This window comes from Aquarana catesbeiana, linkage group LG12, assembly GCF_042186555.1.
Source record: "Aquarana catesbeiana isolate 2022-GZ linkage group LG12, ASM4218655v1, whole genome shotgun sequence".
Taxonomy (NCBI): domain Eukaryota; kingdom Metazoa; phylum Chordata; class Amphibia; order Anura; family Ranidae; genus Aquarana; species Aquarana catesbeiana.
The window spans coordinates 99,142,233-99,160,857 of record NC_133335.1 but is presented as its reverse complement, the minus strand read 5'-3'; the positions used below and the strand labels follow the sequence as shown (position 1 = coordinate 99,160,857).

At 42.5% G+C, this 18,625-nt stretch overlaps 1 protein-coding gene across 1 annotated transcript in view; it reads right to left on the bottom strand.

Annotated features, from left to right (window-relative positions):
* Positions 1-17,958, bottom strand: part of DHX8 (DEAH-box helicase 8) — a 91,160-nt gene extending 73,202 nt beyond the window's left edge. The window contains exons 1-3 of the mRNA XM_073608225.1: positions 17,826-17,958; positions 14,443-14,575; positions 7,579-7,664 (exon numbers count right to left, since the gene is read on the bottom strand). Of these exons, the coding sequence (XP_073464326.1) occupies positions 7,579-7,664; positions 14,443-14,551 (195 nt within the window). The 5' untranslated portion in view covers positions 14,552-14,575; positions 17,826-17,958. The remainder of the gene's footprint in view (positions 1-7,578; positions 7,665-14,442; positions 14,576-17,825) is intronic.
* Between the last annotated feature and the right edge of the window lie 667 nt (positions 17,959-18,625).

Below are 18,625 nucleotides of genomic sequence, written 5' to 3'. Positions count from 1 at the left end.
ATTAGCTGGCCGATTATTATTTTGACTAATAACCTTAAAAAGTGTAGTGTATAATTTAGTTAATATGAAAAGTTAAAAAAAAAAAAAAGTCAATTTATTCTTAAAAAGTGGTTGAAAACCCACTTTTTGGACTTCTACCTGCAGCTAAGCCTAGAATAAGGCTTACCTATAGGTAGTGGAAAAATCTCCTAAACGTGTGCCGTTTAGGAGATATTTCACTTGTAGTCTGCCGAAAATTCCAACGGCGCATGCGCGGGGAAGAAACTAAACTAAGTGTGGTTTCTTGCCTAGCCTGTGCCGTTAATTGCGGCTCCCTTGTGCATGCGCGTGAGTGACGTCATGTGGCTCCGGCGATTCACAGAGCCGGAGTCTGCGGCCCTGAAGGAAGAGGGGCCAGAAGATGGACGCTGCCTACACAGGGGAGATCGCTGTATTCTTTTTCAGGTAAGTGGCACATAATGGGCTAGTATGCGATGCATACTAGCCCATTATGCTTTTCATTTGCAGGCTTTGCAGCGAGCAAAAGAGGAAGTAAAACCCATCAGGGTTTACTTCCTCTTTAAATGTCTATATGCAGTGGTAAATATAAATAACCAACTATATGGTTAGGGAGCAACCACTCTGAGAATAACAGACAGAAGAGATATAATGTATATACTATTAGAGGTTGAATCTGGTAAATATCAGATTCAGATCAAATTTTTTTATCTAAAGAAAAAAAAAAAAAAAAAAATGAAAGGCTGTTGCCGATTTTCATACAGAACTGTAATATATTATATGCTGGCCATACAAAAACAATGTCTTCCTTCAAAAAAAAAAGTAATTTTAAGAACGTTCGTTTGATTTTCTAATTGTTAGTGGGGTCAAATCAACGTTTTTGACCACAGCGATGGGAAAATTCGAAGGAGCAGAAAAGAAAACTTCTTGGTCAAAAGGAATTCTCAGACAGTGTATGTGGTTTTCAGTCAGAAATTACATTCATTTTAAAACGGAATGTTAAGCACCTCAATACTGGGCACTTTCGCCCCCCTCCTTCCCAGCCCAATTTTCAGCTTTCAGCGCTCTCACATTTTCAATGACAATTGCACGGTCATGCTACGCTGTACCCAAATTAAATTTTTATCATTTTGTTCACACAAATAGAGCTTTCTTTTGGTGGTATTTATTCACGACTCTGTTTTTTATTTTTTGCGATATAAGCGAAAAAAGAGCGGAAATTTGGAAAAAAAAAAAAAACAATATTTTCTTCTATTTTAAAACAAATCCAATAAAATCAAATTTTGTCATAAATTTAAGCCAAAACATATTCTGCTACATGTTTTTGGTAAAAAAAATCCCGTTAAGTGTATAATAATTGGTTCGTGTGATCACGGACACGTGCGCAAATGATCATGTACAGATGTGCGCAGGTGACATATGTGTGCAGATAATCATTGGGACATGTTATTTTACTGGGACTTATGTGGGGACATGTGTTTTGGGGACATTGTGTGTTTACTTAGTGTTTGTTTTGTATTTTTACATCGTGTGGGGTCACTAGACTGGTGATCAGTAAGTAAAAAGCTGTAAAAAACAGCTCATACTCGCTGATCACCAGCCGGCTGCAGCGATCCGCTCTCCTCTCCTCACTGACAACTTCCGTGTGAGGAGAGCAGAGTAGATTGACTAGCAACCGGCTCTGTGTTTACATCACATGACGGCTGTGATTCGACACGGCCGTCATGTGATCAGGAGGGCCAATCGCAGAGCCCTCCTGGCGATCGGAGATGCGCCATGTCCGGGTGACACGAGCGCATCGGGATCGCGCCGCTGCGCGGGCACGCGCGATCCCACTCCTTCTGAGGGACGTTCCTGAACGTCCACTCAGAAGGAGAGAGCGCCCACCCGGCTGTATATGTGCAGTGGCCGGGTGGGAAGTGGTTAAAAGCAAGTGAAATTCTCAAAATTACATTCTTTCATTCAGCGAACATACAAAGATTTTTCCTATGAATATTCTTGTCCAAAAACCGATACATGTATGGCCAGCATAAGGCTCGGTTCACACCTATGCAGTTTGCTTTTGATCCGTTTCTACAGTGCTTTTTTCATGCACGATTTTGCTGCGATTTGCATTTTTTATGCTTTTCTTTTTTGGCCAACTTGTTGTTGGGCAGAATAAAAAATAAAAAACTGCTGCAAAAATGCACTACATGCTTTTCTGCAGCTTCTCCATTGAAGTCTATTGAACCAAAAAAAAAAAAAAAAAAAAAGCACAGGTTTTGCATTGGAAATGTCCTTCACCCTTTCCAAATATGCAGCGGCTGAAAAAAGCATAGATGTGAACGTGTCCCATAGGAAACCATGGTATATGAACTTTAGTGCGTTTCTGCAAAAAGCACTAAAAACGCATAGGTGTGAACAAGGTCTAAGATGTTTAGTAGCAGCAGCATGCTTTTGTTTGGACCACCTGTCATAATGGGGTTAAAAAAAAAAAAAAGCCCTTTATAGTACAAAAAGAGCAGATAATCACTGATGTAAGGGGTCCATTTATACAGTGAAACAGTAAAAGTAATAGCTTTTAGTACTACTTTATTATAAAATATTTGAGACTTTTTTCCATGGATATGATCATTTTTAATATAACGTGCAATAGTGGTAAACTTTTACTTTAAATGTAATTGTAATGCCTTCTAATACCTCCAGTCTATCAGCCTCCACCTTCTCTGGGTGCAGATGCTGATCTTCCCTGCACACAATCTTTAACCACTTCAGCCCCGAAAGATTTTACCCCCTTCCTGACCAGAGCACTTTGTGATTCGGCACTGCGTCGCTTTAACTGACAATTGCGCAGTCATGCGACGTTGTACCCAAACAAAATTGACGTCCTTTTTTTCCCACAAATAGAGCTCTCTTTTGGTGGTATTTGATCACCTCTGCACCTCTATAAATAAAAAAAAAAAAAAAAAAAAAAAAAAAAAGAAGGAGCACAATTTTGAAAAATAAATAAATAAATAAATAAAAAAAGCTTTTTTTTACATTTTGCTATAATAAATATCCCCCAAAAATATATAAAAAAACATTTTTTGTCCTCAGTTTAGGCTGATATGTATTCTTCTACATTTTTTTTTTTTTTACCAAAAATATTTAAAAATGGCAATAAGCGTATATTGATTGGTTAGCGCAAGTTATAGCGTCTACAAAATAGGGGATAGATTTATAGCATTTTTATTTATTTATTTATTTTTTTTTACTTGTAATGGCAACAATCTTTTTTACACATTTTTGGAACCATTGGCATTAATACAGCGATCAGTGCAATTAAAAATGCATTGATTACTGTAAAAATGTCACTGGCAGTGAAGGGGTTAATGCAAGGGGGCGGTGAAGGGGTTAACTGTGTAACCTGGGGGGGTGATTCTAAATGAAGGGGGAGGGACTAACTACAGGAAGTGACAGATCATGGTTCCTAGCTAATAGGAACACACGATCTGTCCCTCCTGTCAGGAAGTGAGTGGTTCTAAAGGCAGAAGTTTTTTTTACCTTGCTATAGGGGCATACTATACTATACAGCTTGCTATTAGGGCACTCTGAAGGCAGGAGGAGGTCCCCAGAAGCGTCAGTGGGGGACCCCAGAAGAGGCGAATCAGGGCTGCTCTGTGCAAAACCATTATACATAGCAGAGAAGTATAACATGTTTGTGTAAAAAAAAAAAAAAAAAAATCACTTTAACCGCTTCTGCACCAGCTGCCGCTGTTTTACTGCGGCAGGTTGGCTCCCCTGCGCGAAATCATGTTATTGTACATGATCTCGTGGGGCCCGGATAGCAGGTGCTCAGGCGCGCACCTGCTGCACAGCAGGGGGTGCTGATGCTCGTGGTCGCCGGTAGGGAAGTGTGCGTTTACACACACTCATCCCTGTTCTGTGTCTCCAGCTCACGATCGGTCGTGTCCAGCGATCATCGCGACCGGTGACCACGAGCATCAGCACCCCCTGCTGTGCAGTGGGTGCGTGCACGAGCACCTGCTATCCGGGCCCCGCAAGATCATGTACAATAACGTGATTTCACGCAGGGGAGCCAACCTGCCGCAGTAAAACAGCGGCAGCTGGTGCAGAAGCGGTTAAAGTGATTTTTTTTTTGTAAACAAACATGTTATACTTCTCTGCTCTGTATAATGGTTTTGCACAGAGCAGCCCTGATTCGCCTCTTCTGGGGTCCCCCACTGACGCTTCTGGGGACCTCCTCCTGTCTTCAGAGTGCCCTAATAGCAAGCTGTGTAGTATAGAATGCCCCTATAGCAAGGTAAAAAAACTTCTGCCTTTAGAACCACTCACTTCCTGCCCAGGACTACATGTCCCATGAGGCATTGCTCCTCACACATTCACAAGTTCTCAGGCACTTACTGACATGTATGAACGGTGTAATGAGCTGTATGTGTGCTGCACTGTATTTCCTGATATGTAAACAAATAATGCATTCTGTATGCTGGCTGATTAATCGATTATGAAAATAGTTGACAACTATTTTCATAAATCAATTAATCGATTAGTTGTTTCGGCCCTAGTAAAACACATCAATTTCACTTTTAGGCCCCATTCACACCTAGCGTAGTGGGAGTTCGCAATTTTTTGCTTGTTGTGGGAAAAACGAGCCTAGTGCAGCCCATTGACTTCAGCTCATGGGAAATTTTGGCGTGTTGCAGTTTGCACCTTTTTACAGTGCGTTTTGCTGCATGTGTCTCTCATTTTTTCATGTTCCAAAATGTGTTTGCTTCTGCGTTTGGGGTGCCATTAACAATTAGGTGTATAAAGATGGCCATACACTATACAATCTGATTGTACAATCTTTTAGATTTTCCAAAAATATATAAATTGGAGGACACGCCTATCTATCCAATCACTCTGTATCTAAGCAGGCAGGCCCATGCACTACGTACTTGACGGTAGATCTAAGGCTGTGTATTCAGTGAGAATGTTGCACCTAAGAGCCCTTTCACACTGTGCCGCCCCGGGCATCAGCGGTAAAGCGGCGCTATTTTTAGCGCCGCTTTACCGTCATTTTAGCGGCGCTATGCAGCCGCTTGTGGGGCGGTTTTAACGCCCGCTAGCGACCAAAAAGGATCCGCCCGCAAAACGCCACTGCAGCGGCGTTTTGCCAGCAGTATAGCAGCGCTGCCCCATTGTTTTCAAAGGGGCAGGGGCGCTTTAGGAGCGGTGAGTTCACCGCTCCTAATGCGCTGCAAAGAAGCTGCTTGCAGGACTTTTTCTGACGCCCTGCCAGCGCACCGCTCCAATGTGAAAGTACTCAGGCTTTCACACTGGGTTTGCAGCTGAGGCTTCTTTCAGGTGCTTTACAGGCACGATTTTTAGAGCTAAAGCGCCTGAAAAACGCCTCAGTGTAAAAGGGGTCGTAACATTGATTGTATCTGTGCACAGAGGTGGGTGGGAGCAATCTCCTGGAAGAATAGGACAGCTGCAGGGTGTGTGCTAATGCAGTCAGTGTGTCGACTCCTTCCTGTGGCTACTTTCACACTGAGGCGCTTTACAGGCGCTAGAACTCTAAAAATAGCACCTGCAAAGTGCATGTAAAGAGCCTCTTCCCCTCACTCCAGTGTGAAAGTCCGAGGACTTTCACACTGGAGCGGTGCGTTGGCAGGATGGTAAAAAAAGTCCTGCAAGCCGCATCTTTGGAGCAGTGTATACACCCCTCCTAAAGTGCCTCTGCCCATTGAAATCAATGGGCAGCGCCGCCAAACCGCCGGCATAGCGCCGCTGCAGCGGCACTTTGCGGGCGGTTTTAACCCTTTTTCGCCCGAAAGCCTCCGCAAAAACAACTGTAAAGCGCCGCTAAAAATATCGGCGCTTTACTGCCGACTCCCCCAACACAAGTGAAAGTAGCCTTACCAGTTTTCACGCCCTAAGATCAGTTCAGGAAGTAATTGAGAAGTTTATCATACAACAATCTGGATGCTAAAAGTAAGGGCTGGTGAAGGATATTATAGAAAGCTTTTTCTTTTCTTCAAAAAAAGGGTACATTAATCATTTATTGGTACATTGGGAAGCTGAAATTTAGAAAAAAAAAAGTGAACTTAGGGGAGCTAAACATGGAAGGTTTATGACCTTAATGCAAAGAATGCATTAGAGAAGTACAGCCAAAGCTCATTTGGCTGTACTTCTCCTGTGAATCACAGGTGTGCAGATTTTGCACTTCTGTGACCGGTTTTCAGCAGACAGCTGACATCACATAGCCAGAAAAAAATAGCAGCCATATGGTCGGGATCCACCCACATGCCTGGACCGGCACCTGCCTCAGCTTCTCATCAAGCTGCTGAGAGCGTGAGCCGGCCACTCCCACCCCCTCCAAGCTCAGAGCTCCGGTGGGGGGGGGGGGAGCTGGTGGGCAGGGCAGAGAGCCAGTGACTGACAGATGCTATACGCTCTTGTATAATATGTAAGCAAAAGCATGACCTACAATGATTTTAGGGTATTTCTGAATCCAAGAACAAACATTTTATATACTGCAGATTAAGTGGCTGCAGTAGTTTCTTTTTCAGGGTTTTTTTTTTTCTCCACCTGGTTATCCTGCTAGTAACACAATTCCTTTCCTAGGGTGAGGACGCTCACTTGTAGCTATGCAGGAGCAGCATTGTTACTCTAACATGGCTACAAAACTCCTCCCCCTATGGTTTGGAGAAAAGGAGAGGGAGAGGTATTCTATAGCATAGAGATAAAGCTGTGAACAATGTAACTGAGAATAGAGCACATTCAGAGAGTACAGGAAATCACAAGATTTTCAGCAGGATCAAAAGATCTTTCTGCACATTTCAAACAAAATTTTACAACTTTTTCAAAGATATACTGTATTTAGGCTATGTTCACACTGCTGCAATACGATTTTGATCCAACTTTCATTGTAATTATGTAGTGCTACTTGGATACAACCTTGATAAGGTTTGCATATTCTTTGGTGCCAAAAATCACACTGGAATCGCAACAGAGTAGTAAAGAAACCTCTTCCAAAATCGCTTTACCTTGTCATGCGATTCTGAGCAGCTCAAGTCACATCTGAAATCGCATTAGTGTGAATCAGACCTTAAGAGACCAAAATGTAGCAAATAAGACGTTCTTTGCTAGGTCTTCCATACATTTTACAGTTTAACTAAAAGGCAAAGCTTCTTTTTTTTTAATAGGCAATTATAACCCCCGTCAGTTTTTATTGCTGCCTGTGCCCTTATTAGAGAGAATGACCCTCTCTATTTATCCCGTTTACCATGATCATTGAAAGTAAAAGTAACAGAAAAAAAAAAAAAAAACACAACATTTTGGGTTGTGCCTAGAACAGTTATAAAGGGGAAATCTCCTATAGGGACACTAATTCTGGTGACCTGGGGGGGCCACAAGGGGTTTCTCCTCACTTCCTGTTTTGGTTATGGAACAGGAAGTGAAGTTAAATCTACTCAATGGGACACAGATGGCATAAAAAACTGACAGGGATTATAACCCTCCCTTACTCTAATCAAAACTAAAAAAAAAAACAAGTTTTGCCTTTAGTTCTACATTAGGTAGTTAGATAGACAGAGACAACGTAATCAAAGCACTTACTGCAAATTCTGCACCATTCTTTTCCAGAGCAGATTTAAAAGTGTCATGTGAAGGAAACTTCTCTGCAAGGTCAATGATGAATTCAGCTGCAAGCAAAAAAATTATAGCTAAGAATCTTGAACTTGACAAATAAAAAAATACAAGTTTCTGCTGACCAGAGAAATTATAGTGATGTATTGTAAAGTGTAACTAAATAAAATCTAAATCTGAGCTGTTGTACTGGATTCAATCAAATGAGGCCATGCATGGATTTCAATAACTTAACCAGCATAAAAAATAAAAAGTGTGTTTCTGTATTACGGATACCCCTGCTAGGAATCTTCAAGGACAGCTACTTCCTAAAAAAAGGTAACACTATACTGAGAACAGTATAAAATCCCTTCTTTTCATGTCTCAGGTCCCAAGTAGTGAGAGATGGAAGCTACAAAACCAAACAAATTGTATACAGTATATGAGCTGTACTGAAGAATGCCTTGAAAAAGTACCAGTTATCAACCAATTTCTCAGGAACAGCTAGAGAGCAAGACAATATCTCTTACTAGCGAAGAACAACTTCCTGCATAACCTTCAGGTAAAGGCCCCTTTTAGATGGGGTGGACTCCATCAAGCAGATCCACCTGTTTAGTGGGGGATCTCTCCGCCGATTCCCGCTAAGCAGGCGGATGACAGGTCTGTGTCCACTTCGCTATGCAGAGCAGACACAGACTGCTGTTCTCTGTGGGGCAGTCAGATGGAAATGGACTGCCTGCTCATTTTCTTTCGACTGTCATTCGATCCGATCAACTGTTTTTAGCAGACAGGATTTGATCGGATATGGTGGGGATGTCAGTGGACATCCGCGGCTCCGTGGAGAGCTATGGATGATCCAATCGGGTCCGCTTGACAAACTGACAGGCGGACCCGATCGGTCCACCAGTGTGACAGGGGCCGTAAGCCCAAACGTGTATAACAGTTCTTGATGAAAGCTGGATCCAGGTACAACTCTGCTTGATAGTGGCACCTGCTCATTACACCAAAAGCATAAAAAGACTCTTGGATCACACCAAGCCTTTGGTGTTACAGACTTTCTGACATCCAGATCATGAATCTTCCCTCTCCATATTGTTTTCTGGATTCTTACAAAAATAATCTAAAAACACAACTCCAGCCTCGCCTGTTATTTACCAGAGAAGTGTCCTAATCCTGATGTAACGTTCCAGGATTACAATGCATCCGGAAAATAATTCACAGAGCTTCACTTTTTTTCACAATTTTGTTACAGCCTTATTCCAAAACTGATTAAATTCATTATTCTCCTCAAAATTCTACAAACAATACCCCATAATGACAATGTGAAAAGACATTTTGAAACCTTTGCAAATTTATTACAAATATAAAAATCATAAAAACTCATATCAAATATAAAATATATAAAGTCCATAAATTCCAGTGCACAAATATATAAAGTTCTTGTGAATCCAAGGAGGTTTTTCCAGTGCAGCTTCAACTTAATCGGATGTGCAGTATAAAGTGCCAAGACAAACATCAGTGCAAAATCCGTGCTCCCCTCTGTGTGCCCTCTCACTCACCAGAGATCCAGGACTCCCATAACACAAGTCGGATGCGCTTTGAGAGGGTGGCTGGGTTTAGTAGTCCCAGTGTCACTGTGGCTTGCGTTGTCCTCACTGAGCCATCAGAAATCCCAGAATCCCGTGAAGTGTGCAAACGTTATGAGGACTGCTGGGCTCTGTGATCCCACAGGCTGTAACTCCAGCTACAAAAGGTGCTGTCCTCAATGAACCTCCAGGGATGGGTACAAATGGGAAAAGAAGCTATATAGCGTAATTCTGTATATTTATTGTATAAAAATCAAAAATTCCAGGACATCACCGCCTGTGGTGACCACAGGCGGTGATGTCATTTCCGGCCGGCCACTTCCAGCTTTACATTGTTTTGATTGGTGTCCACCTGTGGTAAATTCAGTTGATTGGACATGATTTGGAAAGGCACACACTTGTCTATATAAAGTCCCACAGTTAACAGTGCATGTCAGAGCACAAACCAAGCCATAAAGGTCAAGGAATTGTCTGTAGACCTCAGAGACAGGATTGTATGGAGGCACAGATCGGGGGAAAGGTACAGAAACATTTCAACAGCATTGAAGGTCCCAATGAGCACAGTGGCCTCCATCATCCGTAAATGGAAGAAGTTTTTAACCACCAGGACTCTTCCTAGAGCAGGCCTCCCGGCCATACTGAGCAATCGGGGGAGAAGGGTCTTAGTCAGGGAGGTGACCAAGAACACGATGGTCACTCTGACAGAGCTCCAGCATTACTCTGTGGAAAGAGGAGAACCTTTTAGAAGAACCACCATCTCTGCAGTACTTTCCGTCTGGCCACTATACCATACAGGCCTGATTGGTGAACCACTCCTCAGTAAAAGGCACATGGCAGCCTGCCTGGAGTTTGCCAAAAGGCACCTGAAGGACTCTCAGACCATGAGAAAACAAAATTTTCTGGTCTGATGAAACAAAGATTGAACTCTTTGGCCTGAATGGCAAGCGTCATGTCTGGAGGAAACAAAGTACCACTTACCACCTGACCCATACCATCCCTACATTAAAGCATGGTGGTGGCAGCATCAAGCTGTGGAGATGTTTTTTAGCAGCAGGCACTGGGAGACTAGTCAGGATCGAGGGAAAGATGAACGCAGCAATGTACAAAGACATCCTTGATGAAAACCTGCTCCAGAGTGCTCTGGACCTCAGACTGGGGCAAAGGGTTATCTTCCAACAGGACAACGACCCTAAGCACACAGCCAAGATAACAAAGTAGTGGCTACGGGACAACTCTGTGAATGTCCTTGACTGGCCCAGCCATAGCCCAGACTTGAATCTGATTGAACATCTCTGGTGAGATCTGAAAATGGCTGTGAACCGACACTCCCCATCAAACCTGATAGAGCTTGAGAGGTCCTGCAAAGAAGGATGGGAAAAAAGGCCCAAAAATAGGTGCGCCAAGCTTGTAGCATCATACTCAAAAAGACTTGAGGCTGTAATTGGTGTCAAAGGTGCTTCAACAAAGTATTGAGCAAAGGCTGTAAATACTTATGTACATGGGATTTTTTTTTTCTAATAAATTTGCAAATATTTCAAACAAACTTCTTTCAAATTGTCATTATGGGTATGGTTTGTAGAACTTTGAATAAAAAATATGAATTAAATCCATTTTGGAATAAGGCTGTAACATAAAATGTGGAAAAAGTGAAGCGTTGTGAATACTTTCGGATGCACTGTAAGTAAAAGGTCGACCGATATATCGGCCGATATTTGGCGTTTAATTAATCGGGATCGGCCGATTGTGCTGATAAAAAAAGGCTGATTATAACTTCAGCGCGACTTGCAAATGACTTCTGTAATAGAAATCAATGACTTGTTTCCCCTCTCTAGACAGCCTGCCAAGTCTGAGAAAAGAAGCTAAAGAGATACAATGTTTATACTTATCAATGGACTGAACTCCTTGTGTAGGAGTTCTCAGTTTAACCATTTAAAGAATAAATCTTTTCTGACACTTGTTGCTTACAAGTAAAAATCCTGTATTTTCTGCTAGAAAATCACTTAGAACCCCCAAAAATTATATATATTTTTTTTTAAAAGAGACCCTAGGGAATGAAATAGCGGTTGTTGCAATATTTTATGTCACATGGTATTTGCGCAGAGGTCTTTCAAACGCAATTTTTTTGGAAATAAATACACCAATGAATTAAAAAAAAAAACTAAAAACAGTAAAGTTAGCCCATTTTTTTTTTTCGTCCAAAAGTTTTCATTACCTGTTTTTGTGTATTTAATATGTAAGATAGTTTTTTGTTTTTTTTTAATCTAAATTATACATACAAGTGAACCGATTAGAGGTTTGTTTTGTTCAATAAATGTTTAAATGCAAGAAATTTTCTGTTTTACTTATTACTTAAGGCTGCTTTCACACTGGAGCGGGCAGGCATTGACAGTAAAACGCTGCTAGTTTTAGCGGTGCTTTACCTTCATTTTAGCGGAGCTATTCGGCTGCTAGCGAGGGCCACTAACCCAGCTAGCGGCTGAGGAAGGGGTTATATGCGCCCGTGAAGCACCGCTGCCGAATCGCTTTGCAGGCGCTTCAGCAGCGGTGCGCATTCATTTCAATGGGCAGGAGTGGTGGAGGAGCGGTATACACCGCTCCAAAGATGCTGCTTGCAGGACTTTTTTTTTACATCCTGCCAGCGCATCGCCTCAGTGTGAAAGCACTCGGGATATCACACTGAGACTGCAGGGGAGCCGTTTTGCAGGCACTTTACAGGCGCTATTTTTAGCCCAAAAGCGCCTGAAAAACGCCCCAGTGTGAAAGGGGTCTAACTGTTAGATTTTATGAGATGAAGAAAAAAAATTTAAAAAAATAGAAAAATCGGCCTAACATATCAGCCCAAAAAAATAAAAAAAATATCGGCATCATATAATCAGTCGTCGGCCACTGCAATTTCTAAATATCGGCATTGGCCAGAGAAAAAACCATATTGGTTGACCTCTAACTGTAAGTAATCTGATTGTTATTGCTAGCTGCTGTACTTCTGATCTATGTGATTCTTAGCAACACAAGTCTAGCATCAGTGCTCTGTCACAGACATATACCCTAAGCCCTCCAGACTACATGAATCATCCTGCCTGGGCGTTACTAGTGGGGGAGAAGGCAGAGGCACCCTCCCTAGTGTTCAGGAAAAATCTGGTAAACACAGCATTGCCCCTTTACAAAGCCATAAATAAGACCCAGATCTGTCCTCCGCAGTCTGGAAAAGTACTTGTTGAATGTGCTCAAGCCACGACTGCGAGCCAAGCATTTGGATTGCGGTTGCAGCGGGGGCCCCACTGATCTCTGCAACCAGAGTTTGGCAAGGCTTTGGCATGTATACATTCCTGTTAGGCTGTAATGCTAGCGTTCAAGTGGGCAGATTTTGTTGGGGGGATGGGGGGTGATAAAATCTCAGCTTAGCCATCTGTTTTTACTGCCCCCTACCCCCCTTATACCTGTGTGCAAGAGCACTTCCTGCTCTAGGGTATCTCTACTATGGATGGCAATTGAGACGCCTTTGGAAAGCAGCATTGTCGATCTAGGGAGAGATTTCACTAACAAATTAAACTTTTTAAACAGTTGCAGTTTTTTCATTTTGGAACAAAACAAACAAATAAAAGCTAATCATTGTAAGCACTCCTGTCAGTGTTAAGGTGGAACTAAACCCTCCAATTTTTTACAGCCAAAAGAAGTTGCCATCTTAGACTCTTGGTTGATTTGTAATTACCAGGGTGATGCACATGTGATCAGCCATGACACCAGCCATTTCATGGCTTGGTTAAGACCTGACCTAAGCACCCTAGCAACTTTAACGGTCATCATTCAAAGCATGCCTTGAATGTAAACGTTTTACAAAACATTAGTTGGTTCAGCTTTAAATGGTTTGTCTTAACCCTCTAACTGTCACGTCATCTGTTAAATGGGGTGGAAATAACAGACTTACTAGCTGGATCACCAGGTGAAAAATATATATATACTGTATTTATCGGTGTATAACATGCACTTTTTCCCCCTGGAAATCGGTTACAAATCATGTGTGTGAGATTTCCATTGGACTGCCTCGGAGAGGGAAAGGCCGCTGGATTACAACCTTGATCTCCCATTTACTCGGCGGTGTCCTGTCCATCATAGGAGCCGGGACTTCGTATTACAGAGGCCGCCAAGTAAATGGGAGATCCACGCATTGTGTAATCTAATCTCCGTACACTGGTGAGGCTGCATTGATGGGCAATGGTGAAGCTACAGATGGGCACTGATCCTTATTTTGCTTCAAAGTTCTTTATTCAAAATGTAAGTTTTTTTTTTTTACCCTGAAACCTCCCTCTTAAAATTAAGAGAGATAGATAGATAGATAGATAGATAGATAGATAGATAGATAGATAGATAGATAGATAGATAGATAGATAGATAGATAGATACACATACATACATACAAAAATTAAAACGAATGAAGCCACCACATCTAAAAATTGGTGATCTGCATTATTTTTTTTTTTTCACTTTCGTTTTTTCGAACAGTATTTTTTTTTTTTCTCCACACATCATGATTGCTTATACAAATGAATTTCACGGTTCTAAGCAATTATTTTTTGGTACAGATGGGCTGTGGATTGGTACATCTGTACTATGCGATCACTGTGACCAATCCCAGTCATCAATGCAATTGGACACAATGAACGGCATGAATCACAGCCATTCATTGTGTACAACTGTTATATGATCTGCTGTGACTGGTCACAAAGATCACATGGTACCAGCAGTGACCTGTACACTGATCAGTCATCCGCTGTGTCTGGTGGGATGTCATAAAAATGTCCCGGCCGTCAGTTGTCTATAGGCCAGGCAGGAACTGGTTATCACTCAGCTTCCTCCAAAACCCTTTTTTCTCCTTTTTGCTGGCATAATCTGATTTCCTATTAGAAGGAGGAGACTATGTTTGTTCTCCATGGCCCCACTGTATGTAGGAAAGTAGCCACCATCTCTTGCTCACTCATGAGATGTACTATGGGATGTGTAGTGTAAATAGGGCAATGCACGGCTCGTTCCAAACAAGTGAGGGAAGAGGGGGTGGGGAAAAATCTCAAAAGAGAAATGAGTAAACCATTTCAAGAAAAATAGATTACAGGCCCCATTAAGTAGTGGATGTGTATGGGTTATTTTTGGAGGAGGAGGATATATTTTTTTACCTTTAATGTCAGCATTACAAAAGCATGACTAGACCACATTAGAAAACATCATACTACCTTTAAGCTTCTCTACAATCTGATAAATATTTGACATTGCTTACCTAAATCTTTGTCATTAATGCTTAAATGGTTATCCAGCTCCGTGCAAACCTTTGACACCAAAGAAAGGTACTCAAGTTTTCGCAGTTCCTCCAGTGCCACATCTGCCATGTTTATTACTCAGACAGGACAGTCCTACAATAGTAATAATAATAACAATTATAAAAACTAGAACAATAGTTACAATAGTAAACAAGAAATAAAGATATTGTTAATCAGCGCACCAGCACCCACATAGTTCATTGAGAACTACAAGCCAGCAGCCACAATGGTTGGGTTCACATTAGTACGACACTAGGGCTGGGGAAAAAAAAAAAAAAAATCGACCTAAATCTTGAATCGAGTTGAGAGGTCAAATCGATTCAAAATTTAAGCAAATCGATTTTTTTAGATTTTTTTTTTTTTTGGACACCACGCCGGTCCTGAGGAGCTGCGGGCAGGAGTTTTTAGGTGAGGCCACGGCTCCGGCCTAGTCCGTGAGGCCAGACGCCTCGCCTAAAAACTCCTGCCCGCAGCTCCTCAGGACCGGCGCGGTGTCCAAAAAAAAAAAAACTCGATTCGAATCATGAATCAAGTTTTTTTTTTTTCTAAATTGCAGAAAATCGCCCAGCCCTATACAACTGTCATCCTACTTTGCCCTGACATCTGTCCTATATTGGTCCTACTTCCATCAGACTTGAATGAACAAGATAAGATTTTGCTCTGACTTTGAGATCGTCCGACTTGTCCTTTGACCAATCAAAACAATCCCAGTGTGAAAATCCTTTTACTGCTGCTGTAATCACCATGTCGGATGTCACAAGTCGGAAGGTTAGGACAAGGATCTGACTTCAATGATATTCAATGGGCTAAAGTCGGACCAAAGTAGTACAGGAACCTTTTTCAAAGTCGGACCAGTTAAGACGGCTCTCATAGGGAACCATTGATTTATACACGTCATGTGACATGTGCTCCCAATGTTGGAGCATTTGTCATACCAGTATGAACCCGGCCTAAATGAACGATATGGCTGGGGGTGGAGCGCCACGCAGCCATGATTTTTTTTTAAATTGTAACAGCAGATGCAGTGAGAAGATTCTCTATCCGCTGTCACAACAGGGGCTCGGAGGGTTTTGGGGCTGCTGATTTAGTAACATGTGACACCCTGAATACGGATGTACCATGTTATGAAAGGAAGACTTTCCCTTTAAACCCAAAAAATGTTTTATATTGCAGCTTACCAATCAGTAGATGAGGTGGCTGCATTTGTTTTCTTTGCCTCCCCCCCCCCCCCTCTGTTTTCACCTGGTGATCTGGCTAGTAAAAAAACCTGCTGCATTAGTGAGACAACTCTGGAGGAATGAGAATAGGAGGCACAGCAGACCGCAGCATTGTCAGTCTTGGGGATGGGAGTGTTGGATGCATTAGCAGATTTAATTACACTAACAAAATGAAGCCAAACTCAAGCTAGTACCTTATAGTCAGTCAGCTATGGAAAACGGATTTTTTTGGGATAAAGGTTTTGCATGATTAAATAAAGTTGATCATTTTAATCTCCCCTGCAAGTGTTAAATGGTTTGTTTCATCCAGAGTGGATAAAAATCCAGGATTTTTATTTTTAAATAATAAAAAAAAAAAAAAGTTTTTTTTTTTATCAAATGTATTTCAATAAAATGCTTTGGAATTAAAAATTTAAGATACAATAATAATTTAGTTTATTCAGTATGAAATGAAGCTTAGTTATGTAGCATGAGGCTGTATATTCTGCAATATTTACATTTTTAGTAAACTCATTTAATGAATCCAAGCTTTGCAGGTGCTTCGGCAGTGCTGCCCATTGATTTCAATGGCAGGGGTGGTTTAGGAGCGGTGTGTACACACTGGGGAGGCTTGAGAGGCGTTTTTTTAGGCACTATTTTTAGCACAAAAACGCCTGAAAAGCGCCCCCCAGTGTGAAAGGGGTTTTAGACGGGTGTCTCCGCATCCAATTTACATGTCAGGAGATTGAGAGCGTCTCTCTATGGAGCCGATTCACACATCTCCGGAGTGAACTGCACTGGAGTCCTGTACGTCTTCTGGTACGTTTCAAGTCCGAATTCAGCCAAAAATTCAGACTGAAATTGGACCTGAAACGGTGAACAGGAACTCCTCTCACCCATCCTATATCACACTCCATATCCCGTACTCCTCTCACCTGTCCTATATCACACCCCATATCCCGTACTCCTCTCACCTGTCCTATATCACACTCCATATCCCGTACTCCTCTCACCTGTCCTATATCACACTCCATATCCCGTACTCCTCTCACCTGTCCTATATCACACTCCATATCCCGTACTCCTCTCACCCGTCCTATATCACACCCCATATCCCGTACTCCTTTCACCTGTCCTATATCACACTCCATATCCCGTACTCCTCTCACCCGTCCTATATCACACCCCATATCCCGTACTCCTTTCACCTGTCCTATATCACACTCCATATCCCGTACTCCTCTCACCCGTCCTATATCACACCCCATACCCCGTACTCCTCTCACCCGTCCTATATCACACCCCATACTCCTCTCACCTGTCCTATATCACACCCCATACCCCGTACTCCTCTCACCCGTCCTATATCACACCCCATACTCCTCTCACCCGTCCTATATCACACCCCATACGCCTCTCACCTGTCCTATATCACACCCCATACCCCGTACTCCTCTCACCCGTCCTATATCACACCCCATACTCCTCTCACCTGTCCTATATCACACCCCATACCCCGTACTCCTCTCACCCGTCCTATATCACACCCCATACGCCTCTCACCTGTCCTATATCACACCCCATACGCCTCTCACCTGTCCTATATCACACCCCATACGCCTCTCACCTGTCCTATATCACACCCCATACCCCGTACTCCTCTCACCCGTCCTATATCACACCCCATACTCCTCTCACCTGTCCTATATCACACCCCATACCCCGTACTCCTCTCACCTGTCCTATATCACACCCCATATCCCGTACTCCTCTCACCCGTCCTATATCACACCCCATACTCCTCTCACCTGTCCTATATCACACCCCATACCCCGTACTCCTCTCACCTGTCCTATATCACACCCCATATCCCGTACTCCTCTCACCTGTCCTATATCACACCCCATACCCCGTACTCCTCTCACCTGTCCTATATCACACCCCATACCCCGTACTCCTCTCACCTGTCCTATATCACACCCCATACTCCTCTCACCTCTCCTATATCATATCCCGTACTCCTCTCACCTGTCCTATATCACACCCCATACCCCTCCTATATGAAACACCCTCATATTCTGTATCCTTCCTTACTGATCTATATGATACTTATACACCAGCCGTATAAAAAAAACTGTATACAATACCTAGAAACAAAACCCCGGTAAATCCCTCCTTCCCGGAACCACCCGATGTAAAAGGTCCCGTATATCAACAGCAGGGCAGCCGTTCTCCATCCGGCGGAAGTGATGCTGCGTTTCACTGGCAGGAAGTGTCGTAGAGTCCATGGGTGTTGCGTTCCAAGCCGCTGGGGAAGGGGGGGAGTGGGCGTAACGAGGGGAGGGGCTGTGAGATCGGGGGTGTGGTTCGAGGTAGAGTACTTGTCATATAGAAAATGTGGACGTGAGAGGATAAAACATTAGACATAGGAGTGGGATATACGGACTAACAATGACCCAACTAGAAGAGAGACATATACCATGTATATAATAAAGATGTGTGTGACGTCATTGTCATCTGCATTCACTGCACTGAAGTGGGCTAAGCTTGTATTAGTGCAGAGGAGTACCTAGAACCTTCACCAACATTATCATCATCATCATCCCTCCCTTTCTCATCCAATGTCATCATCATCTTCAGCATCATTATATTTATCCTCATTTTTATCCTTTACTGTCATCATCATCCTCTCTATCATCATTGTTATTATTATTTATTATTATTATTATTCACGATTTATATAGCGCCAACAGTTTACGCAGCACTTTACAATGTAGAGGGGGAAACACAATTACAGTACAATACAGAAGGAACAGGAGGGCCCGGCTCGTAGAGCTTACATTCTAAAGGGAGGGGGTGGTACAAAAGGTAATAGCTGCAGAGAATGATTAGATGGGGGTGTTGTTATCATCCTTATTGTATCCCGTATACTGTCATCATCATCCTT